Consider the following 27,466-nt stretch of genomic DNA (forward strand, 5'->3'; position numbering starts at 1 on the left):
TCAATTTAGAAATTTCATAGTGAGAAATACTTGCGTGAATGTAGAGTTCTGAAGGAGCTAACAATACCTGTCATTTGGTTTCTTGGGCATTTTGCATGTTTTATTCCGAACACTTACATTTTATCTGCACTCTCCACCTACATTATTACTATGTATAATCTATGTATACATATAATTACTATGTATACTATGTATAATTATTACATACATTATTACTATGTATAATCTCCATAGTAATTATTACAAGGAACAAAGAACTTGAGCCTGCCTCCTAGCTCTGAAAACAGCTTAGTTGTACCCCAAGCCTAAATGAGGCATGCAAAAAATGGAATCATTCCTAATGAAGAAGATATTCTGCCCCACTAGGGATAGATAAGCCATTTATTGCCCCAGAAGAAAGAATTTTGTTACAAATTTAGTTAATGATGCAAATAGATACACTTCACCTGTTAAGGGGAACTCGTCTATTATGAAGGGCGGTAAAACAAGGTTTTTTGTGTTGTTTTTGTTTGTTTTTGTTTGTTTGTTTTGGTCAAGTTTGTTTTGTTTGTTTTGGCTCATTTGTGAAGAAATAAGCCTTATTCAAAGATGACACAGATACAAAGTAGAGTATACAATGTGAACCTGTATTATTCCCGTGATAGAAATATCAGATACCAGACACAGAAGAGAGGAAAGCTTGGCATATTGGGAAACCAACACCACTATTTCCTCTTCTCCATCACATCTGAGATAATAAGAAATGCTGATCATGAGCCATCAGACTGACAATCATGCATAAATTGCTCTTGACTACTCAGCAGGGGCAAAGTGATGAAATTTTACAACACAAGATGGAAAGGTCTCCATCAGGACTCAGCGTGAGGTTGCTGGGGCAGCCTCCTGTTGCTTTTACTTCTCGTGGGGAAATCCTGTTTCCCTGAAACGTCCCTGGGCAAGCAACCTCAGTACCTTCTGAGCAGTCCAGCCTCGAGAGTAGTCACTTGGGGCTCAAACCCAGGATCAACAGAGGCTTTCTGGCTCTCAAAACTGCCTTCTCCAGAGTATGTCCTTTGCCCACATGTGAAGAAGCATCAAAGCACATTGCCTGCCATCCGGAACTTATTGTTCAATGATTACATTTTGGTGCCAAAATTATGAATTCAAACTTCATTTTGCCTATTCTAACTTTTTTTTGGGGGGGGGGGGCGGAGTTCCCATCTTGAGGATATCCTGTGTGGCTCTTTCTGAGGCAGAGAACAGAAATAGGCTCAGGGTACATTAGTTAATGAGATACATAGGGAAGTATAAAAACCTGGATGCTGTCTCAAAAGCATACAGCTAAGGGTCACAGAGGATTGGGACACACTTATCACATGTAGCATATGACCCCAGCTCTGATAGTTTGACAGTAGCTTGAGGGCCAGAATAGAAATTTTATTTCTCAACCAAGTTTATGTTTCAGTTCCTGCATCTACTTTTCCCTTCAACTGCTTCTTTTTGCTACTTTGGTATCAACTTCTTTTGCTCTCCTTTTCTCTGCTTTGCATGCTCTGTACTTAGGTCACTGCTCATTCATGGCTTCTGCTCGCTGCCTTCATGCTCTATCTACCTCTCTACGTCTGGATCACTCTGTATTCTACTGGCTATAAGCCCTCACTCAAACCCTCGCAAAGAGAACCTGCCCAAGGCCGCTAGTCCTGGGGCTGCAGGAGGGTGAGGGAGACGCTGGTCCTTGTCTCACGGAGTCCAAGAATGAAGTTGGCAGACAACAGAGTGAGCAAAACGATAGAGTTTATTAAGGGAAAGTATAAAGCTCTCAAGAGTGATAGGGGTCCCAACTGGGGAGCCGCTGAAGATTTTTGTCCCTGACTTTTTATTGGGGCCTTATCAGAAAGTTTGTGAGACTTCATGCATGGCACCTAAACTGGATAGGTCCGGAACACGTGTATCTTCTCCACTTCTTCCCCAAACTGCGCTGCCATTGCTGCTTCCGCAGCCCCCCACTTGCAGCTGTAGCCTGCCTCCCTGAAGGTCCCTTATCTCTCCCTGCCTACTGTTGACCCTTTCCCTACTCACTTGTGCATATGGTGGGCCCTTATTGGCCAGAGGTCTTGCGCTAGGCACCCCGAGCGCCCCTGCCAGCTCACAGATGACAGCCACCTATCTCTGGTCTGGTCTGCTGTGACCACAATGACAGGGACACGCAAAAACATGATGACCTACAAGAAAGGAAACATGCAGAAGAGAGGATGGAGTGGGTCCTGCGTATGGACAGTGAGAAGAGGCCAATGAGATCTGCAGCTATAGGAATTCATAGTTCCGAATCTATGACGTCAAGATTTTGAAGCAGACAGGAAGCCAAGCCAGTTTGATGTGGTATTTTTGACTCTGACTCTTCACCTACATATGAACTAGACACTGAAGGAGGAAAGAGCCTGAGGGCTATTGATTCCCTGCAGTAAGGAAATGGAAAAAAAGGCAAATAGAGTTTTTATTACTTTTCTCATGTGATGCAGGATAATATCAGTGTTCAAGTGTTTGATTCAACCAGCATTAATCTGATTGCCAACAATCTGCAGTACTCCTTTAAGAAGACAGGATATAGCCACAGAGTAGGGCCATAACTCTTGAAAATGTACCACTAAGGCCATCCCTACACTCACATATACTAAGGTTATCAGACAGTTTCAATAAAAATCTATTAATAAAAATTGGTTGGCTAAAACTCTACATATATGTTATAGGACATTTATTAATCACTCTAATCAGATCTCATCTGTTACACTAAATTGTGCAGCTTTTGATCATTTTAAAAATTTCCCCCAAACTCATCTTTTACTTCTAAACAATGAAATGTGTATATCTTTTTAAAAGCTAGAAACTGAGAACAAACTGAGGGTTGATGGGGGGTGGGAGGGAGCAGAGGGTGGGTGATGGGTATTGAGGAGGGCACCTTTTGGGATGAGCACTGGGTGTTGTATGGCAACCAATTTGACAATAAACTTCATATATTGAAAAAAATAAAAAAATAAAAGCTAGAGGTCACATTACGTAGAATCCACACTCAGACTATCATATTCATTGATCAATAGATTACCCATGACACTATTTTTTTTTTCCTACACAGCCTTTTAGCATTGAAAGTGAAACAAAATTCTGACCTGGTTTCTAAAAATTTGTAGTGTAGTTTCTTTGCTGAAAACAAAACAAAACAAAACAAAACATTTCTACCTAGCAAGAGATATTGTTCCCTCATGGGAAGTAAAACATCATGTCCAAGGCACTGATTTCCTTATTTTAAAAAATGGAGAAAATGCTTCATTCCTGTTGACAGCATCCAGAATTGTATTATTTCATCAAAATAGAATGATATCTGAAAGAACACAATATACTGACTTTTCAAAAGGAAATCTGGTATCAAAAGGCAGCTCTGTGTCACTGCTATTAGAAGTAATTATCTTGAATATCAGAACTCTAAGAAATTGTTTTAAAATATAAATATAACCTATGTCCCCCAAACCTTATTATCACTTTCCTCAGGAACTCTGAACCTACTTGTATTGTTAAGTTTGTAACAAAAAGTAACGCTCTTTAAAAATTTATTTTCCTACTAGGAAGATGAAAGTTAGACAAATGCTGTTTAAGTCATGAGCATTATTAAATCATTAAAGAGGTTCAGCATTATTGAGTGCTTCTGCACTGTCAGCCTTCTAGACAATGAATGCTACTTGGAAATCAGACCTATAGTTTACAAGTGTAGTGGGTTGAATGATGGTCCCCGGAAGAGATGTGTCCATGTACCAATCTCCTGAACCTGTAAAGGTGACTTCATTTGGAAAGAGTAAGCAGATCATCTTAGATTATCCAAGTGTGTTCTAAATCCAATAACAAGTGTCCTTATAAGAGGCACACAGGGAAGAGACACAGAGAAGAGGAGAAAGCCATGGGAAGGTGGAGGTGGCCCTTGGAGGGACGCAGCCACAAGCCAGGAAATGCAGACAGTCCCTGGAAGTTGGGAGAGGCAAGGAAAGAGGCACCTCTAAGAGCCTCTGGGGAGAGCGTGGCCCTGCTGCTGCCTCAATTTCAGATTTCTAGCCTAGAACTATGAAAAAAAATGCTTTTCTGTTTTTTTAAACCACTCAGTTGAAAAAGCAGGAGAGCTTGCAAGCAGAGTACTTATGGGACCATGATGGCTGCTTCAAAAGTAAGCTCTCCAAGGCCTCAGTACGTGTTGCATTTTCTCCTCCAACTATCCCCCTCCAACTTCTTTGTTTGACTGTCTGCTACCTTCCCTTCAGAGTTCCACTCAAAGCTCACTTCCTCTCTAAAACCTTCCACACCCAAGCCTGGCTTAAATGTCCTGCCATGGGCTTCTGGAACAAATCCTAACTGCTTATCATGTCATATCGTATTTACAATGTAAGTTACTCGTCTATCCATACCCCTGGACTTTACACTCACGGACCTACAATATTAACTTTGCATTTCCAGTATCTAGCACTGTCCCTGGACAAGGTAACCATTTAACAAATGTTCCTTGAATTATGGAATGAATGACTTTGGAAGTCTACTGTGCTGAAAGTTTTGGATTTATTACTCCTGGTAGTATGATTTCAGCAAGCAGAATTATGACCGGAGTACAAATAATGAAGTCTCCACACAAGTAGAGACATCCTACAGATGGGATATACTGACCTACCTTTATATAGGCTGTATGAAGTAGCATGTACCCCTAATTGGAAGTGCCCAAACAAGGGCCTGATATGAGAAACAGTGTTGATGTGACCCTCTGCATTATTCAGTTGGTGGAGTCAAGTATGCTCTAGGGACTTTTCTTGCTCTAAGATTTTTATCACTTTCCAGAGCCTGGAATTTCTGTAAAAGAACTAGTGCTAAGTGATTCCAGTGATCCATTTCCATTGAATTCATTGAAGTGAAGCTTCGACCACTATCAATTACTGAATGTGTTCACTACTACTAGAATTACTTAGATGAGTAATGTTTCTATCAAGAAACATTAAGCATTACGGTAAAATTGTTCGTGACTCATGTAACAGACACAAAATGCTGTGGGTGTTCACAGGAGGAAAGGATCATATCTACTAGAAGAGAATCAAAGAAAACAGGATGAAGCAGGTGACTTTTGAGAAGGGTCTTGAGCAATAGCTAGTATTTTTAAAGAGTTTAGGAATAAAGCCTTTTTAATGGTTGTTTCCTGTTTCCTAATTCTTTATTAAGATCCAGCTTGTATTTTATAAAATTTTTTATTGGGAGAGTTAGTCCTACATACTCCTCTTTAGTCATTTTAGCGGAATGACATTTGGCTTATGAATGGGCAATCATTCATTTGCTAAGAAGTAGGATATGGGGCAAGAACGTTCAGCCAGAAAGAAATCCTTCCATATGGTCCATATACTCTGTCACTAACTCTTGAAATTCCAGCACTAAAGAGTCATTCCTTTGACTTATGTCAGTATAGTATGTGCCCCCCCCCACTTCCATTAGTAGGCTCCAAGTCCAGCCAAACATGGGACTTGAACTCATAACCCTGAGATCAAGATCTGAGATGACATCAAGAGTTTAACACTTAACCAACTGAGCCACCCAGACTCCCTGCCCCCTTTCCATTCTTAAGAGTTACAATTTTTATTTGTGCTATATTGATTTTTTCTTGATCAGTCTTACCAGAAAGTGTCTGTTGTTTTAATCTTTCCAGAGAAATGTTTTCACTTTGTTGGTCTTTCCTCTTTGTTTTTTCTTTGTCAATTTCTGCTCTTATTTTTAAAATCAATTTTAATCTATTTTCTTTGGTTTTATTCTTTTTTTGCATATAACTTCTAGATATGAGCACTTAGCTCACTTATTTTCTGCATTCTTTTTTATGATATAAGCATTGTCTGTGGGAGAGTATCTGGAAAGAAGAGGCTGGAGGATGTTCAAGATGGTGTCCGTGTATCCTGCAATCTTCTTAGAGGGCTAGCCCAGCTGTTTGCAGAAGTGTTTGTTTGCCAGAATGTGCTAGTATGACTTTTCTGATCCTCTATCTATTTTCATTTTCAGGATTTAGACTCACACTCATATTCTCTTTAGGAAATATCCACATTTAATTAGCTGCCCAGGGGAAATTGTGTAGTTCCAATTACTGTCTCATATTCTGACAACAAGTTGCAGCAACCTGAAAGGCATGACATTAAATGTTTTCTCCAGAAGGTATACATTTTTTATCAAAAGCAAAACTTTCCAAGTGACATAAACATATTATTAAGTACTGGTGTTTCTTTAAATAAAAATTAAAGACTGGCGGAAACAAATATAAATGATTACACATAACTCATTCTAAAAACCATTCTAGTTTACTGCTAGACATCATTGCTTAATCTAGATTTTGTGTTTTTATAGAAGTGAGGAAATGGAGATAAACTGTAATAAATATAGTGGCTCAGGTCATTCATCTATCAATGTATTAATGCTTTTATTCAGCAAAGAACAAACTACTGAGCTAGGTACTAAGGAGATAGTAATAATTTATAAGAACCAATCTCTGTTTTAGGATATTTAGAATCCTGTACGGTAACGAAAACATCATCTGAAGTAAATACAACATAAATAAAAAAGTGACAAATGTCAAATGGGGATATGGGTATGTGCTCTGTGAGTTCACTGCTGAGAGTTGGCTCTGTCCTTTTTGGTTCTTATTATAATTTTTATCCAGTATCTAAGGTCTTTGGGGTCCTGGGAACATAATACTTGGTTCAGCTCTCTTGAATCTCTTCTCTTTTTCTAACACTGAGGGAAAAAAAGGCCTTCTTTTTATTTCAGAAACAACAGCACAAAGTTTGAAGAGCTTAAGCTATCACTTATGGTGGCTTATGAAATGAATAAGCCATGAATACTTCTCTGGAACGATCATAACCATTAGGAACTATAAACAAACAAAAAAACCAAATCAATAGTTTACGTCACAGTGAAATAATGCCTTGTTTCTTCTTTCTAGAAGAGACTGCACAAAACACTTCATTCTCTTTAATCTGCTCTAACCCCATCATATCCCATTGTTTATGATACTAACAGTAACGACAATGCAATATAGCATGCTCAGTGACTCATCAGCACCCGCCTTCCAGAAGCACTCAGCTTGCACATACACAATGAGTAATGGCTCACAGACACATTGCTTAATATCTGTAATCAGTTTTAGTCTGATGCGGTGCTCAAAATGCATTCTTCTTTTCCAATAAATGATAAATTATAAGGCTATTGCCTGGCAAAGAGAGAGTCATTTTTCCGCGGCCAAAGATTTATTTCCCAGCCAAGTTGTTTTTGAATCCTAGAATGTCACTTTCAGCTGTTTCCAATTCTCTAAACAAGTATCTGCCAATCACCCAGACATGTGAGAGGCAACGCTTGAGTGTGTAGTTATTTAATGGGAAGTGTTACCATCAGGACTGAAGAGATGGTCTGTCAAAATCTGAGAGGGTAGCAAGAAGAAATTGGGGAGGAGGTGAGAGGGGAAAACAAGGGAAGGAGGAGGAAAAAAAGTGACATAGACACAATGAACTAGAAAATTTCACAAGACATAAAACCTCACCAAAAAATTATGGTTTTTCAAATGAGGCTAAAGCCTTTGAAATATTCTTGGAAAAGGATTCCCTTAGCTACAGAAAAATTGTAAACAAGATTACAGAGACACTAGTTAACCTATAGTAACAATTCTTTACGTCTTTTAGTAGTGTCTATTTATAAAAGCAAAGAGATTGCCTGTTTTCTTGTACACAAGAGCAGCGTTGCTGAGGCTTACTTGACAGTCCTTCATTAATCACCGATGTTTGTCACTCTACTAATTCCCAGAATTGAGTTTTTAAATGTTGCATAATTCAGGCTTCTCTTTACCAGATTGTTTTAAATTAGTGAAGGTATCTGTTAATGAGTTTAGGGCCAATATGCTAATAATTATTATTTCATAATTCTGAATTATTACTTTGCTTGGCACCTTGCTGATGAAGAGTAATAATATAGGTAGAATAAGGATTTCAGGATATTTACAGGGGCTGTGCAGGCGTTCTTGGCTTACAGACAGATGCCTAGACTGCAGGGTCACCGCAAATACCTGCTTTACTTAAGGTTCCATGAACCTGATACTCTCACAGATATGGTGGGGAGACTGCTTTCTCCTTCTGGAAATTTCTCCTCACTTGACTTCCAGTTTTATGGTCTTTGCATTTTTCTTCTTCCTGTATGATGACTACTTCATCGTCTCTTTCAATGGTTTCTCTTTATCTCTCTCATTTAATCAGTTTCCACTGGCCCTTTTCTCCACTTGTACATTTCCTCTTGGGTAATGGCATCATTTCCCATGTAACGGTGAGCCAGGTTATTTTATGGATCTGCTGGTAAATTTAAAATTTGTACTTCCTGATTTAACCTGGTTTCTGGACCTCAGACTGTATTTCCAACCAGACGTCTCTACTTGATGAGTTCTGCAGGCACCTAAAACTTGATATACTTAAACTGAACACATCAAGGGGCACCTGGGTGGCTCAGTCGGTTAAGCGTCCGACTTCAGCTCAGGTCACGATCTCATGGTCCGTGAGTTCGAGCCCCGCGTCGGGCTCTGGGCTGATGGCTCAGAGCCTGGAGCCTGCTTCTGATTCTGTGTCTCCCTCTCTCTCTGCCCCTTCCCCGTTCATGCTCTGTCTCTCTCTGTCTCAAAAATAAAATAAACGTTAAAAAAAAAAAATTTAAACTGAACACATCGACTCTTTCTGCTCCCAAACTTATTCCTCCTTTGTTCCTTAACTTGGATGACAATAGTCGCACTCATTGCTTAAGCAAGGCACTCCTCCCACATCTTACCCGTTATCAACTAAATCAGGCCAATTTTATCTCCAGTTTCTTCTCCACTGATCATTCTTTCTACCTGTATCATAATTTGGACTACAGACTCTTTACGATGCATTTTGATCTCCCAAGAAATCATCCCGCTCTCACTCTACCACACAACTTGTGTTTTAAGCACAGCAGAGAATTCACCATTACTTAAGTATATTAATATGTTATGTCCTTCCAATAAGCTTGACCTTCTTTTCATGATTTACCCTCTGCCTGCCTGGAATGCCCTTTTGACTTACCCCTTGTAAAAATCATGTCAAGATTAAGACATGGGCTATGGAGTCAGAGCTGGGTTGATGCGACCATTCTGCTTATTAAACATGTGACACGCCACAAATAGGTTTATTCTATGTTTCAGTTTCTTTATCTGTAAAATGGGGAAAAAAACGTGCATACCTCATACAACTTTTTTCAGACTTTCTAAAAAATTAAGACTTTGTTTCGGGTTTACAACAAAATTAAGGAGAAGGTACAGACATTTCCCATATACCCCCAATCCCCACACATGCATAGTCTCCACCTCTATCCACATCCTCCACCAGAATGGTACGTTTGTCAAAATTGACAAACCTACACTGACACATCATGATCACCCCAAGTCCATTGTTTACCTTACTGTTCATTCTTGGTGTTGTAAATTCTATGGGTTTAGACGCAGGTATAATGCCATGTATTCATCATTATGGTCATTAGACTTTCCATATGCTTGTTTACCATCTGTATATCTTCTTTGGTGAGATGTCTGATAAGATCTTCAGCCCATTTTTAATGGGCTGTGTCTTATTGTTTCTTATTGTTTGTTTCCTATTGTTGAGTTTTAAAATGGTTCTTTGTATATTTTAGATAATAGCCCTTTACCAGACGTATCTTTTACAAATATTTTCTCCCAGGGTATAGCTTGTTTCTTTGTTCTCTTGATATTATCTTTTGCAGAGATTAGAAGTTTTTAATTTTAATGATGTTTGGCCTATCACTTCCTTGTTGCATGTACTGTGTCTTTGATGTTGTATTTAAAAAGTCACCACCATACCCAAGATCATTTAGATTTTCTCCTAATTTATCTTCTAGAATTTTTACCATTTTGCATTATACATTTAGCTCTGTGATAGATTTTGAGTTCATTTTTTTGAAGGATGTAAGGTCTATGTCTAGTTTTGTTTTTTGTTTTTTTTGGTTTTTTGCATGTGGATGTCTAGTTGTTTTGGCACCATTTGTTGAAAAGACTATTGTGTTGCCTTTGCTCCTTTGTCAAAGATCAGGTGGTTATATTTATCAGGTCTATTTTTGGACTGTCTATTCTGTTCCACTGATTTATTTGTCTAATCTTTGGCTCATAGCCCCGAATCTTGATTACTGATTATAGTAAGTCTTGAAGTCAGGTAGTGTCAATCTTACAACTTTGTTCTTCTTCCATATTGTGTTGGTTGTTGTGGTCTTTTGCCTCTTCATATAAACATTTGAATAAATTTTTCAATATCCACAAAATCACTAGCTGGGATTTGTTTTGGATTTCATTGAATCTTTAGGTCAAGCTGGGAAAAACTGACATCTTGGCAATATTGAGTCTTCCTATTCATGAACATGGAATATCTCCCCATTTATTTGGTTCTGCTTTGGTTACATTCATCAGAGTTGTATTTTTCCTCATATAGATCTTGTACATATTTTGTTAGATTTAGACTTAGGTATTTTATTTTAGGGGGTGCTAATATAAATGATACTGTGTTTTTTATTACACATTCCACTTATTCGTTGCTGATATATAGCAAAGCGATTGACTTTTGTATATTAACCCTGCATCCTGAAAACTTCCTATAATTGCTTATTAGCTCCAGTAGTTTGTTTTGGTCACTTCTTTAGGGTTTTCTACATAAATAATCATGCTATCTGTGAACAAAGACAGTTTCAGTTTTATTTCTTCTTTCTCAATCATCATACCTTTTGTTTCCTTTCTCCTCTGACCACACTACTAGAACTGATGTTGGAGAGGAGTGGTGAGAGGAAACAGTCTTACCTTGTACCTGGTTTTATTCATAAAACTTTAAGTTTCTCACCATTAAGTATGATGTTAGCTGTAGGATTTTTGTAGACATTCTTTATCAAGTTGAGGAAGTTATCCTCTATTCCTAGTTTACTAAAACTTTGTATCATGAATGGGTGTTGGATTTTGTCAAATGCCTGTTCTGTATATATTGATAAAATTTATGTGATTTTTCATTTTAGCTTGTTGATGTGATGGATTAGGTTAATTGATTTTTGAATGTTAAACCAGCTTGCATATGTGAGGTAGAACCTACTTGGTCATGATATATAATTCTCTGTTACCTTGTTGTATTCAATTTGCTAATATATTGTTGATGATTTTTCTATCTGTGTTCCTGAGAGATATTGGTTTATAATGATCTTTTCTTATAATGTCTTTGGTTTTGGTATTAGGGTAATGCTGACCTGATAGAATGAATTAAGAAGCACTCCTTCTGCTTGTATTCTCTGAAAGAGATTGTACAGACTCGATATAATTTCTTCCTTAAATATTTGGCAGAATTCACCAGCCAACCCATCTGGTCCTGATGCTTTCTGTTTTGGAAGGTTATTGATTATTGGTTCAATTTCTTTCATAGATATAAGCGTATTCAGATTGTCTGTTTCTCTTTGTGTGAGTTTTGGCAGATTGTCTTTAGAGGAATTGGTCCATTTGATCTAAATTCTCTAATTTGTGGGCATGGAGCCATGTATAGTATTCCTTTATTTTCCTTTTAATATCCATAGAATCTCTAATGATGTCCCCTTTTTCATTTCTGATATTAGTAATTTGTAATTTTCTTTATTTTTTCTTAGCCTGTTGAGAGGCTTATTAATTTTATTGATCTTTTCTAACAACCAGTTTTTGGCTTCATTGATTTTCTCTGTTAATTTCTTGTTTTCAATCTCATTGAATATCTGCTCTAATATTTATTCTTTATGTCTGCTTACTTTGAATCTAATTTGTTCTTCTTTTTCTAGTTTCCTAAGGTGGAAGCTTCAATGATGATTTTAAATCTTTCTTCTCTTCTAATATATATATATATTCAATACTATAAATTTCCCTGTAAGAAGAACTTTTACTTCATCCCACAAATTTTCATATATTGTGTTTTCATTTTCATTTAGTTAAAAATATTAATTTATCTTGAAAACTCTTCTTTGATCTGTGTGTTAATTAGCAATACGTTGTTTAATCTCCACATATTTCGAGATCTTCCAGTTATCTCTGTTAGATTTCTAATTTAATTCCATTGTTTTCTGGGAGCACATCTTATATGATTTTAATTCTTTAAATTTGTTAAACTATGTTCTGTGGCCCGAATGTGGTCTGTCTTAGTGAATCTTTTATTTGAGCTTGTCAATTATATCCAATTGATTGATGGTGTTACTGAGTTCAACTTTGTCCTTTCTGATTTTCTCCCTCCTGGATCTGTTTCCAATAGAGGTATGTTGAAGTCTTCAACTATAGAAAGAAAGAAAGAAAGAAAGAAAGAAAGAAAGAAAGAAAGAAAGAAAGAAAGAAAGAAAGAGAGAGAGAGAGAGAGAGAGGGAGGGAGGGAGGGAGGGAGGGAGGGAGGGAGGGAGGGAGGAAGGAAGGAAGGAAGGAAGAGGGAGGGAGGGAAGGAGGGGGAGAGGGAGGGAGGAAGAAAGGAAGGAAGAAAGAGAAAATCAGTTTGAAGGATGCCATATTATTAGCATGCTTAGTGTCCTTTATGATTAATTTGTTCAGAGAACTGCAGGCCTTGTTATAGCCCTAAGTAGAAACTAATAAGTAATAAAGCCACTTCTTCCCTTTCTTCTTTTTCTCTCCTATGTTCTCCCTGTGATGTTGATCATAACATGGCTACCTTCACACTAAAAGGGATTTAGGCACAAATAGAAGAAAACGTTTGACAAAAATATTGCTTTTTTAATATAGCATGTAGTGAGATATAAAACTACATTTTATCTGTTTCAAAGATTGAATTTCATCAGTTCATAGAACATGCTTCATTATACTGGTTAGTGATGCCTATTAAAAATAAGATTCCCAAATGCCGTGTCAGCTTGCATATTTCTGACAAAGTCGTCCAAAAATATTCCATTGCATGTTCCAATAAAAAGTGTTCAGTTTGGAGTGAAGTTTTAAGGATGATTGGACAGTCTACCCTTTTATTTATATTCCTCTCAAAATCGATCTCAAGCCATTTCAACAATGATTTGATTCAAGTGTTTCATTTTCAATAAATACTGAGTTGCTTGACAGCCACAACTGTATTTTACTTAACTCTTAATCTGCAGATTCTAGCAAATGCCTGGCACACAGTAGGTGTTCAATTCATTTTGACACATGAAGGAAATTTGCGTAATACTTTTGCGGTTGAATTATAATTATTCTGCAGGAATTCTTCCCATGTGACCCACTGCTTGACGGCCACGCTATTCAACTAATGTGACAGACCTCACATCTTCCATTAAATGCAGAATCTGGGACAGAGCCACCCATCCGGGGCATATTAACAAAAGACTGGGTGGTGTTATGATTCCAGTGAGTGGTCAGTTGGATCGAGTTCTGTTCTCACATAAGGAGAAGAGATTTCACAATTCTCATAATTATCTGTGCTTTATTGCTCGTATTCACAGCTTTTTTGTTTTCATAGGACATGAATCTGGTCCATTTGGAATGGACATTTCCCTTGTAAAAAACCCAAAAAATATAATCCCAGATGATTTCTTTTTTTTAGGATTTTAAGTACGTTAAAGAGCCAGGCACAATCTATGTACTTGATACATCTTCTGTATTAAATGTTATCCAGTTGTTTCCTTTGATATTAAAAAATGTGACTCTCGTGTCTGATAAAGGCGTTGTGTAATAAGAGTCTGACTGCAGTTTTGGTGTCTGAGTGCTGATAGCTTTCAAATCCCCACCACCTCCCCTGCCTTCTCCTCACTCCACGTAAGCTGATAAAGGAGCCCAAGCTCTGCGTCCCTTGGCACTGGTGGAGTATTACACCGTACAAGCCCACTCTCTAACACTGTAAACCCCAAGCCAATCTCTGTTCCAAGCTCTGTTGAGCAATTTTTGGGCCTACTTGGAAACCTGTCCCTAGGAAGCCTCGTTATGTGAATAATAAATCTCTTCCTACCCTTCTGGTGCATGGGTGGCATCATTAGTCTTGACATCTTGAACCAGATTTGGGGGGGAAAGTCCATCTGCCTTTGTTAAAAAAAAAAAAAGTACTGGGAATACATAACTAGTATTTGGAATACAGAAAGAACTCTAACCATACAATAATAAAATAGCGACCCAATAAGAAATGGACCAAAGGTGCAAACAATCACATCACAAATTGCACAGAGTCACATGAAACGATGCTTAGCATTATTTAGTTTAATCATTAGTCATTCAACAGGAAAAACCATCATGTGATATCACCGCACACTTCTTAAATGGCTACAATATGCTTAAATTACAAAACCAAGTGCTAGTGTCGATGTAGAGCACCCAGATCTCTTGTACACTGCTGATGGGAATGCAAACGGCTACAGTCATTTTGGAAGACAGGCAGTTTCTTATAAAGTTACCCGTGTGCTTACCATACAACCCAGCAATTCCAGTCCTAGGTTACAAAAAAAGAAAAGAAAAGAAAACATACGTATGCAGAAAAACCTGTACGCATTTGTTTGTGTCGGCTTCATTCATCATCTCCCCAAACTGCAGACAAACCATATGGCCACAAATAGTAAATGGACCTACATATGATGGCCAGAGCAACGTAATTTTGGTACCTACGTAGAATAAAATCGTCCTCAACACTAAAAGGGATGAACTGGTGATACATGCAACCACATGGATGAATTTTGAACTGGATTATGGTATGTGAAAGACACCCGACTGAAATGGCTACCTAATGTAGGATTCCAGTTTTATGGCATTCTGGAAGGGAGAAACTGTAGGGAGAAGAAATAGGTCAGTGGTTGCCAGGGCCTGGGGATAAGGCAGGGGTTGACTCCAAAGAGACAAGAGGTAATTTTGGAGAGTGATGGAAATGTTCTATATCTTTACTGTGCTGGTGATAACATGACATTCATGTATGTCAAAATTCATAAACTAGTACACAACAAAGAGTAGTATTTACCGTATACAAATTATACCTCATAAAATTGGGTTTTAAGTACATGATTATTCTCATTCATCAGTATCTTCAACACCATATTAGCCAACTTGTATGAAATGCACAGTACCACTGTTTCCAAATGCACTGGGATGTTTCTCTTCATCAAAACTGAGAAATACAGGAACCAAATAAAACTCACAGGAGTTTGTTCAGTGAGGACATTAAAAAGCAAAAATGTTTTCCTTTCCTTGTTTGCCACGTCTTATTCAACTTTTTTTCCCTTTGCTGTTTCAGGCTAGTCGGAGTAAAGATTAAATCGTATCTTTTTAGTGCTCACTGGAGATTAAATAAATTCAGAGGTCGGCATGAAAACATTCTAAATGGTTTGAGTTCAGTTAACATTTTGCCTAATGGTATTTTTGCTCATATATCTTATCAATTAAGGAGTAATTTTAGATAAGTGAATATCATTAGAAAGGGAAGTATTAAGTGTAGATATTTAAGTACTTATATTGGCCAGAGCAAGAATAATGTGATTAAATAATTTGGACAGATTCCTTCTTGATATAATTCGATGAAGAAAAAAGGGGGAGAGTATCAGCTCCTGAGGGGATTGAATGGAATAGATAATCTGTGGTCAAACAAGCAAAGAGAAGCACTTTACTAAAGATGGGCTTTCTGTCTTCATTAGAAAAATTGAAGATGCTCTAAAGAACTCCATTAAGGATAATGGTGTCTCTTAGAAGAACTGTGTGCTTCATGGCTTAGGTACTTGATTAAATGTCTAATTCATCCCTTGCTTATCTAATTGATCTTGTTTTCTCCTCCTTTGCCCTGCCCTTGAGATATTCAGAAGGAAATGACATGTAACCACTAGCAGCTTCTTTCCCCCTACTCATCAAGGAATGTTGAACTGTGTCTACTTCTATCATAGGTTGTCTCAATACCTGAAAATGATGAACTGTATTCTGCAAGTGACAGTACTTATTTTGGGAGGACAGCTCCAAGCTGCCCTGAGGATGAGAATCCCTTCTTAAAATGTAATTGGCTATTGTGGGGGAAAGAGAGAATTCCTCTATAAAATTCACTTTCTTTCTTTTTAAATAAAAGATTACTATTATTTTATTTTATTTTAAAGAAAAATTACTATTATGGGTAAAAAGACACTGTTTTTATCAATGACTATTGATCCACCTCCATGTCCCTCCCAGAGACTGATAGGTAAGCTTTATCCTGAGAGAGGGTGAGGGGATAAACCATGGTCAAGCATGGCAGCTGATTGGTAATGTCAACGGGGTCTTTAAAATAAATCAGTGTCAATTCCTCCCTTCATAAAATGTGATGTAAGCGTGGTTTTCAACACTCTTCTGTTGCTCTGCATATGCTTGATGACATTTATATATGTGACATAGCTTTTCATTCATTTTGGACACATCCATCAGCACTTGCTATATACCAGGCACTCTTAGACACTAACAAGAAACAGTGAACGAATAGACAGTAATTCCTTCCCTAAAGTTTACATTCCAGTAATGTGGATAGGTGATAACTAAGATAAATAAGTACTATATATACTTAAAGATATAAAGACATAAATAAGTTATATATATAACTTATATATTAATTATACCTATATATAATTAGATATATAATAATATATATAATTAGTATAACTAAGCTGTATATATATATAAACTTATACACACATAAACATGTACCTATACACATATATGTGTGTGTGTGTTTATACACACACGTATGTGTGTGTGTGTTTATACACACACATACGTGTGTGTGTATATGTTTATATATATATGCATATATACACACACATACATACATTAGACAGTAACTAGTATATGAAGAAAAATAAAGCAGACAAGAATGATTGAAGTGTCAGGGCCAAGAGTTATAGTTTTGGATTGTGGCTCAGATAGTCACATTGACAAGACATCCCTTCAATTAAAGACCTGAAGGAAGTAAGGGAATATGACTCGGGGATATCTGGGGAAGAGCATTTGAGGTAGAGCAAACAGAAAATGCAAATGCCCAGAAGTAGGACTTCAGCTGGCATTTTCAAGGAGTAATAAGAAACTGGGTAAGCTGAGATGGACTGAATGAAGAGGAAAATAGTAAGGGATGAAGTTAGAGGGGTAGCTGGAGCCGAATCGTGTATAGCCTCATACACACAAGGCATATTAAAAACTGTGGCTTAAAAATTTTTTTTATATTTATTTTTGAGAGAGACAGAGACAGAGACAGAACATGAGTGGGGGAGGGGCACAGAGAGAGAGAGGGAGACACAGAATCCGAAGCAGGCTCCTGTCTCTGAGCCTATCAGCACAGCTGACATGGGGCTCAAACCCGTGAGCCACTGAGATCATGACCTGAGCCGAAGTCGGACTCTCAACCAACTGAGCCACCCAGGGGCCCCTTAAAACTGTGGCTTTTAAGAGAGGTGGAAAACCCCTGGAGGGTTTTGAACAAAGAAATAGCATGAGCTGAAGTATTCTTTAATCGTATTGTACTGACGGCTGCATTGAGAATAAACATGGAGAGTAGCCTGCAGATTGGTTTAGGAGGCTCTTCCACGATAGTGGCAGTGGTGATGATGAGAAGGGTTTAAATCCTCGATATCTCATTATACTGGCTTCAATAGTGTCCCCTAAAAATCCCTGTCTATCTGAAGCCTCAGAATGAGAACTTACTCAGAAATAGAGTCTTTGCAGATGTAATTAGTTAAGTTAAAATAAGGCTAGTAGTTTAGGGTGTGTTCAAAAGCCAAGGACTGCTCCCTAGGTAAGAAGGCCACGTGAGGACAGGAGACACTTAGAGAATGCTATGTGAAAAGGAAAGCAGAGATCGGAGTGATGCATTGACAAGCTAAGGAATACCATGGATTTCTGGTAACCACCAGAAGCTAGGAGGAGGCAAGAAAGGATTCTTCCTTAGAGCCCTCAGAAAGCATGGTCCTGTCAGCACCTTGATTTCAGACCTTGAGCCTCCAGAATTATGACAGAATAGATCTCTGTTTTACACCACCCCAATTGGTGGCACTTTGTTACGGCAGCCCTAGGAAACAAATATGTTCGTGAAGATAAAGCTAATAGAAAGCGCTAATAGATCACCGAGTGTCGTCAAAGAGAGAAGAGTAAAGAACATACCAAAATTTTAGGTTGGAGCAACTGAAAGGGACAATATTTGGAGTTGGGGTGTGGACAGATTTTATTAAAATATCCCTAGAACCTAATCCGGCCATACAATTTTAAACTGTTTACGAAATCCTCACAGAGACTCAGTAGAAGGTAAGTTACGCTGTTGCATGGACCCCAGATAGAAATAAGAATTACAGATTTAACAAAGAATAGACTTTAATGGATTATTTAAATAGGTACTTAAGTAATTATTATGAAATGAGTACGAAGTTATACACCAAATCATTCTGCTTTTATTTAGTGTATGGATCCCTTTTTTCCCTTTCTGCTGCCAATAGAGACCATATGGAATATGGGACACATTGGGTCCCGAGGGCAAGTATTAAGTAAGCTACCCACAGTATTATGGCCTAAAACAAGAAGAGTTGCATTTACAAAGCAGCATCATTGAGCATATTTCAATGCAACCCAGAGTTTTCTTCCATTGAGACACCTCAGGGGATATGTGTAATAAGACCACCATGAAATATACTTACAGGCATCTGGTTAAAAATGATGAAGTATTTTATACTCTTCTTTGCCTTAAAATCCATCAAAAACAGGGACGCCTGGGTGGCTCGGTCGGTTAAGTGTCCGACTTCGGCTCAGGTCATGATCTCGCGGTCCGTGAGTTCGAGCCCCACGTCGGGCTCTGTGCTGACAGCTCAGAGCCTGGAGCCTGTTTCAGATTCTGTGTCTCTCTCTCTCTGACCCTCCCCCGTTCATGCTCTGTCTCTCTCTGTCTCAAAAATAAATAAACATTAAAAAAAAATTTTTTTTAAAAATCCATCAAAAACAAACAGCAAAAGGAAGGAAGGAAGGAAAGAAAACTCAAACTACCATTTCTTTGAAATGAAAATTTATTATAATGTAAACCATAAGCCATAGTGAATATTGGCCAAATAAAATGAAATTTGCACCAAAATTAGAAAGGGGGCTAAGAGTTGACACAAACTTTTTCAGGCCCCAGTCCCAAGAGGGATTTTTCTAAAAGTAAGTGTAACATAGTATCAAAATGGGAAACTGGCAACTCAGTTTTAAGAGATCTCAAAACTGCCAAGTCCCCTGATATTCCCAAAGCGAGGTACCAAATGACCAGTACAGAGTTTGCAAAGGATGTGGCTGAAAATTGAATTTGCCTTTATTCACTGCACAATCACCTCAGACGGACATGTGGTCTGAAATTAGAGGAAGCATGCCTCTGGAAAAGGCGATGAATGTCTATGGTATATTCTGTCCTAAATCTGCACTTTTCAGTCCTTCCCTGCACTCTGCCTTGGGGGAGGAGAGGGGCCTCCTTCTCTCATCTCAAGTCAGAAAAGCCGTCCTTCAAAGTGATCATCCAGATAACTTGTCTGGTATCCCCAAGTGGTGGGGCACAAGTGTAACTGCTAGACTAGTCCGATAAAGTCTGAAGTTGAGCAATTGTGTGGCACGGAGAGCTGGCCATCCTGGGAATAGCCTGGGGTCTGTCAAGGTAAAGAATGCATTAATTTGGAACAAATTGTTTGTTTAAAAGGATCTTAAGACACTATGCTTTTTTCCTAAAAGTCAGCTCAAGGAGAGGTTTAAGAACTCAAGGAAGGGATGATAAAACAATAAAAGGTGACAAGTAAGTTGGCAGAACTCAGAAATAGATGAGAAAAATAAAAACTGCTGCAGGCCTGAAAACCATTTAAGAAACAGCTAGTAGAATAAATGTGACTAAAAACATGTTTTGTAAAACAGAAGAAATCACACAAAATAATATAAAAACTAAGGAAAGTGATTGGAAATAAGGTTATAGATATTGAAAACAAAGATGTTCAAACATTGTTCAATTGAGGTCTCCAAAAATAGTAACAGAACAAATGATACATAGAGTCCATATATTACTGCGAGACATTTTCTTATTATAATGGTCTTTTTTTTTAAGTTTACTTATTTTGAGAGAGAAGGTGAGTGGGGGAGAGGCAGAGAGAGAGAGAGGGAGAGAGAGAATCTCAAGCAGGCTCTTCACTGTCAGCACAGAGCCTGATGTGGGGCTCGAAACCACAAACTGTGAGATCATAAATTGAGTGGAAGTCAAGAGTTAGATGCTCAACTGACTGAGCCACCCAGGAGCCCCAAGGCATTCTTAATATGAAGAAAGTCTTGAACCTTTGAAAAGTTAGTGAATTTCAAGGATAAAGAAAGGATCACATGGAAATCCCTATGGAAACTCAAATTTAAAAATTTTTTAAATCACATTACCTTCAAACGTATCCATAATTATATTTAATGCCAAAAGGTGTGTGCAATGCTTTGTTATGAATCATTGAAGTGAGACCCAAGAATTTTATACCCAACCAAGTTGTCATTTGAGTCAAGTATAAAAGTATCAGGCAGACATGCTCAAATATGAGAGAAACCATATACCATAAACCTCACTGGGGGAAAAAAATGACAATATTTGTTCAACTGTGAGTAAATCAAAATTAAAAAGAAAAAATCCAAAATGAAGAGGCTAAAATAAAATGCCTTGCCATCAATATAGAATTCATTTGTCAAATTTTATAGAACTGAGGGAATTATGAAAAGAGAACAGAATGTAAATGTGAAAATCAGGAGATGGAGAGAAAGAAAGTTAAGTATAAGAGGATTAATTTTCTGATATTTATAGTAGGAAGTCAATTGATAAGGCCTAAAAATGAAATGTAACTAAATACATACTTCCATCATGGCTTTAATACCATCTTGTTTCCATTACCTTTTTTCTACACTTAGAGAAATATTTTAGAAATTAGTAGCTCTTATGATGAAGAAATATTTTCTTATAGTACAGTCTTATTTTAGAAAATTGTACCTAATTATCCTGCTGTATGTGTAATTGCATACAGAAATAATACAGATAATGTTCACCAGATGTAGATAGTGATGATTTCTGGGTGGTAGAATTTGGAACCATTTTTAATCTTCTTCCCACTATTTTTCTATATGGCTTGGCTAGTTATAATAAGCATGCATTTTTTTGTGAAAACAATTAATTTATAAAAGCTCAGCCAATAATCCTTTATTCAAAACCCTTGGGACCAGATACATTTCAAATTAGAATTTTTCAAATTTTAGAAAGGCAATAGGGTGCTTATGGAGTACCCTTAGGGGTTGGTGAGCCAGCACCCCAAAGCCAAACCTGTTAATATTGGCACAGCAAAAGTATGAATATTCATACGATGGGGAGAATTATGACTATTTGAGCCTTTTTAATATGAGTTCAAGTCAGATGTTATCAAAAGAGTTTTCTGCAAACCAACACAGTTTTTCCATTTTCAAAGCTATTTCAACTACAGCTTTGTAGATGAGGAAATATGGATCATTATATTTAATTTGGATGTCCAGTTAACATAAGCAATTTAATGTCTTACAATCATCCTAACATGTTTGTGTGTGTGAGGTAACGGGCATACGTAGTGCCTGGATTCTCCATCCTCAACATGGCCTCTAAGCTTTGCCGTAATCCTGCGCGTCTTTCCTCACCCCACCTGTATCTCTCATTGTTCTGAGTTTCATCAGGATGGGAAGGACGATAGAGTTGGAAAAAACACTAAACTGAGAATTGATTTCATTTTAGCTCTTCTAAGTAACTGTGGACTTTAGACAAGTCAATTTTCTCGATAAAACTCTCTTTCCACACAACACCAAATGTGCAGCACATCCTAAACCTCATTATATGAACCCAGAGGTTACTCTTGAATGGAAAAGAAGGGAGGAATTTGTTAAGAAGAACAGCAGTGAGTGGAATGGAAGATGGTGACCAGCAGCCAGGCTCAGTGACTAATTGTTTTTCTGGGAGCCTCAGATCCATTTTAGCATGGCTAAAGTTCATGGCTATTAGTCCCCAAAGGCTAATAGATACAGGCTTTGTGAGCATCCCAATCAAAACACAATCTCTCTTCTTTGAAACATACCTGTCATCTTCTTTTTTGCTCAATTGCTTCGAGGCAAGGATACCCTAGGCTACTTAACATTACGCTCCATTTCTCCACCTTAGATAACTGGACACAAGCATCAAACTAACTCAGGATTTAACCTGATGTTTTGTGGGGTTCAGTTGGATTCTAAACCGAATCCTCCAGATCTATAAACATATATATCACCTAGAGAAGAAAAATAAGTACCACAGAAATCTTCAGGCTTCGATTTCTATGAATCATTCAAATAAGTCTAGAAGTAATGAAAACATGATTCTCCCTGCTAAAATTCCTATATAATAGGTATGTAAGCATATTCATCAGACTTGGATTTGGGTAAAATAGCTCCATTCTAAACAGCTTTTGGCTATGAAAGCAATGAAGCTGTGATAAAAAGATCTCTTAAAGTCATAAAAGACAATTGGATTGTTGAAGTTGTATCAGCAGAAGCTCCAGGAAGGCTCTGTGGAGGAAATTTCCAATGTAACAAGATGTTGTCCTATTAATAAGTTGCAACAGGAAGTCGGGCACTTTGCTGACTGACATGGAAAAACCTTTAAAAGCACATGTCCCTTTGGTGGTCACTTTTCACAAAGAGAAATTCTGCCATGAGTGTCCGGTAAGATTGCATCCAACAACTGGGGCCGCCTATGTGAGGGATGCAGGATTCAACATGACACCATAGTTCTCATGTATCAGAGGAAAATGAAATGGAAAGAACCCAATGGCTTGTTTTCTCCGATTGGCATCCAAATTACTGAGAGGGGTTCTATTCTTGAAGTTTCGTATGCACTGTGAGTACTGGATTAGTACCAAGAGTGTCTGTGTTTCTGGGCTTATGCTCAAACCATTAGACCTCTTATTTCTCCGGCCACAAAATCCGATGATTTCTGTGATGTTGGAGGCTCTGGGAGCACAAGTCAAGGAGGCTGGACCCAACTATGCCAACAGACCATGCATTGAGTTCAACTGTCCCCATCTTTTCAGAATCTTAATTGGCACCAACTCAAGCCCATGCACCTAGAAATAAGCACATGGACACCCACACGCACATGCACACGCACACATAACACACAGATTGCATTTTCCTTTTTAAGCAAACCAATTTCATGTTTCTACAAATACGATGCCACATCAGCAATTCTTTTAGCCTGCAGAATAGTTATTGGATGCCACTAACGTGAAAGCTATCTGTTTTTTTTTTTTTTTTACTTAACTACCTGAAGAATTAGCCCCTTTCCTGATAGAATTAGATTCTTGTCGCTGAATGTATTTCAGGAATGATGTTTAGATGAGAGTCTTTATCAGAGCACTTTTTATCTTAAACCTTACACTAGCATTCCCAGTGTGCCCCATAGGAGGTAAGTTCCCAAAGGCTAATAGATATTCTGCAAAATAAATAAATAAATTAATTAATTAATTAATAAAATTGCCAGCTCAATTTAAATTGGGAAATTTTTAGGATAAGCCAAATGTCTTTACTGCAGGACTTTCCAGAGCCCATAAATTTAATGTGTTGTAAGAATTTCTAAGAGAGAGGTATACTGTGCAGTTCTGCTCGACCTACCTCACCTGGGAATTATTTTTCAGTAATCATCTCAAGGGATGTTTTTCTAGGACACACCAAACCTTAAAATGCACATCATGTTACAGTGGGCATAAATGAGCTGAGCTACCCAGGTAGACCCTTAATAAAATTAACCAGAAGGCATAAATGACATTTCATATTTCTGCTCAAAGGGGAATCAATTTCAGCTTGGAAACTCAATCAAAGAAATGTTTTTTCATGCTGGAAAGAGATAAGAAGCCTTTATCACTTGATCACAACTTAGGACACTTTATCACTTGATCACAACTTAGGACATGAAGCAAACAGAAGAAGGACCCACAGAGCCACTCAGAGTGGACAACAGGGCTGGAACATTCCTGGCTGATTGCTATGTGACTAGTGGAGGCCCTTTGTTGAGCATATTGAAAGAAGCAACCCCCCTGTAATTTCCCCCAGTTTTATTGAGAACTAATTGACATGTATCACAGAAGAAGTTTAAAGTACACAGCCTGACGGTTTGATTTACATATATTATGAAGTGATTACCACAATAGGTTCAGCTAACATCCATCTTCTCATATGGATACAATTAAAAGAAAAGAAAAAAAAAAAAGAAAAGGTAAAGATTTTCTCCCTGTGATGAGAACTCATAGGATTTACCCTCTTAACAACTTTTTTATATATCACAGCCATGTTAGCTGTAGCCATCATGTTGCATATTATGTCCCTAGTACTTACCTATTTTATACTGGAAGTTTGTACATTTTGACCACATTCTTCCAATTTCCTCCCCCCTCCCACACTCTGCCTCTGATAACTACAAGACTGATCTCTTTTTCTATGAGTTTGGTTTGTTGTTGTTGTTTAGAACCCACATACAAGTGAGATCATACAGCATCTGTCTTTCTCTGACTTATTTCATTTAGTACAATGCCTTCAAGGTCCATCCATGTTGTCACAAATGGTAGGATTTCCTCGTTTTTTAAATGGATGAATGTGTGTATGTGTGTGTGTATGTATTCATATATATATATATATATGATTATGTGGCGTGTGTATATATATATATATATATGTATATATATACACACCACAACTTATTTATTTGTCCATCAATGGACACTTAGGTTGTTTCTATGTCTTGGCTATTGTAAATAATGCTGCAATGAACAAAGGGTGCAGATATCTTTCCTAGTTAGTGTTTTTGTTACCTTTGGATGTATTCCCAGAAGTGGAATTGCTGGGTCATATGGTAGTTCTATGTTTAATTTTGTGGGAAACCTCCAAACTGTTTTCCATAGTGGCTGCACCAATTTACAATCCCACCAACAGTGCACACTGGTTCCCTTTTCCCCGCATGCACACTAGCTTTTGTTATCTCTTATCTTTTTAATAGTGGCCATTCTAATAGGCATAAGGTGATGTCTCATTCTGGTTTTGATTTGCATTTCTGTAACGACTGCTGATATTGAGCATCCCTTCATGAACCTGTTGGCCTTTTGTTTATCTTCTTTAGAGAAATGTCTGTTCACGTCCTTTGCCCATTTTTAATTGTATTATTTGTGTGTGTTTGTTTGTTTGGCTATTGAGTGGTATGAATTCTTTATATATTTTGGATATGAACTCCTTATCAGATATATGGTTTGCAAATATTTGTCCCCATTCTATAGGTTGTCTTTTTGCTTTGTTGATAATATCTTTTGCTGTGTGGAAGATTTTTAGTTTGATGCTGTCCCATTTGTTTACTTTTATTTTTTTTGCTTGTGTTTTTGATGTCGTATCAAAAAAAAAAAAAAAAAATCACTACCAAGGCCCATGCCAAAGAGTTGTACACCTATGTTTTCTTCCAGGAATCTCATGGTTTCAGGTCTTACATTTAAGTCTAATCCCTTTTTAGTTAATTTTTATGAATGATTCATTCACAAAAGATACGGGTCCAGTTTCATTCTTTTACACATGAATATCTAACACCATTTATTGAAAAGACTGTTTTGACTACTGAGTGTCCCTGGCTCCCTGGTCAAATATTCGTTGGCCATATTTAGGTTTATTTGTAGGCTCTCAATTCTGATTTTGTTGGTCTCAAACTCTTCAGTTTGTTTGCTGTATTTTTCAATTCTAGGATTTCTGGCCTCCAAACTCTCCAAGATCCGGGTTGTTCGTAAATCCATCGCCCGCGTTCTCACCGTCATCAACCAGACTCAGAAAGAGAACCTCAGGAAATTCTACAAGGGTAAGAAGTATAAGCCCCTGGATCTGCGGCCCAAGAAGACACGTGCCATGCGCCGCCGGCTAAACAAGCACGAGGAAAACCTGAAGACCAAGAAGCAGCAGCGGAAGGAGCGGCTGTACCCACTCCGGAAGTATGCGGTCAAGGCCTGAGCACCGGCATCAATAAAACACAAACAAACTGGAAAAAAAAAAAAAAAAAAAAAAAAAGTTTGTTTGTTTTATGTTTGCTATTTCCTTATTGAATTTCTCATTTTGTTCATGCATTGTTTTCCTAATTTGGTTTAGTTTTCTGTGTTTTCTTTTTGTTCACTAAACTTCCTTAAGGAGTTATTCTGAATTCTTTGTCTGATAGTTCATAGATCTCCATTTCTTAAGGGTCAGCTATTGGAGTTTTATTAGTTTCTTTGGGTGGTGTCATATTGACCTGATTTTTTTGATTCTTGACTCCTTATGTTGGCATCTGTGCATTTGAGGTAATGGGGCTCTTCTTCCAGACTTTACAGATTTGTTCTGACAGCAACAGTTATTTACCAATTTGGGTTTCTGGATGTGTCTGCTGGTAATGTCCTTGGGCAGGTGGGGCCTGCTATTATGATCTGTTTTGAGGTGAAGCAACTGTTCAAGCTCTAGGAATGGGGATGGGGTATGTGTGCCACTGGCTAAGGACAATTGGATGGGCCTGCTGGCTTGGGTACCTACCCACGTGAGGCTGTGGGATGGGCTTCGCAGTTGCCTGGATCTCTGGTCAAGGACTGGGCGCTATATTCATTAATAGTGGGGCTATGAATTAGCTTTCTTGCCCTGGAAGGGCAGCAGGAAGGGACCCAGGGCCTGTACAACTCATTGTTTAGGGGACCCAAACTGGGCCAAGATGTACACTGAATTCCATGGTCAGATGAGGCCACTGGTTTTTCTCTGCAGATAAGGAAAACCATGGTATGCGCTCCCCGTTCAAGTGCCACTCTCTCCATGGAGCTGTTGAATGGGCTACGTACCTTCCTCTGTGCTCTGGTCAGGCCCCCTGGCCCAACAGGCTGAAGGGTGTATTCAGCAACGAGTGGGGCTATGAAGTAGATTCCCCACCCAGGCACAGTGCAAGTAGCAGCTCTCGATCTGGCAAAACTGTTTGTTGTCATAACTCAGGCTGATGTGCACCCCACGCTCCCTGACCAAACACAGCTTCTGGCTTTGTTCTGCACACATTGGCTCTGCCTGCCCACCTCTCCGCTCAAGTGCCGGGAGGCCGCACAGCTTCTACACGTGGATGCCAGCTTTTCCGGTCAGCTGGGGCCGGAAGACACCCTCCACAGTGAGTGGAGCTGTATCTCAGCTTCTTTGCCTGGGAAGAAGAGGGAGGGGATGCTCCAGGCTGCTCTTGATTTCCCAAACAGGCTCTCAGGCTGAGAGGGGCCAGGTGCTACCCTCAGCCATCGCTGGGAGTGAATCACCCTGCCCGTGTGTAGCATGGATGCGCTCCATGCCTGATACGGCTTTCTTCTGGGGCAGTTTTTCCCGCCCTCCTCTCTGCTTGAATACGGCCGGACCACACTGCTTCTAGGAATTGTCACC

The 27,466-nt window shown here is 38.3% G+C and overlaps 1 protein-coding gene across 1 annotated transcript in view; it reads left to right on the forward strand.

The window, feature by feature from the left end:
* Positions 1 to 26,102, forward strand: part of LOC122241913 (60S ribosomal protein L35-like) — a 51,602-nt gene extending 25,500 nt beyond the window's left edge. Inside the window, exon 3 of the mRNA XM_042998345.1 lies at positions 25,711 to 26,102. Within this exon, the coding sequence (XP_042854279.1) occupies positions 25,711 to 26,047 (337 nt within the window). The 3' untranslated portion in view covers positions 26,048 to 26,102. The remainder of the gene's footprint in view (positions 1 to 25,710) is intronic.
* The last annotated feature ends 1,364 nt before the right edge of the window (positions 26,103 to 27,466 follow it).

This window comes from Panthera tigris, chromosome A1 (genome assembly GCF_018350195.1).
Source record: "Panthera tigris isolate Pti1 chromosome A1, P.tigris_Pti1_mat1.1, whole genome shotgun sequence".
Classification (NCBI taxonomy): Eukaryota; Metazoa; Chordata; class Mammalia; order Carnivora; family Felidae; genus Panthera; species Panthera tigris.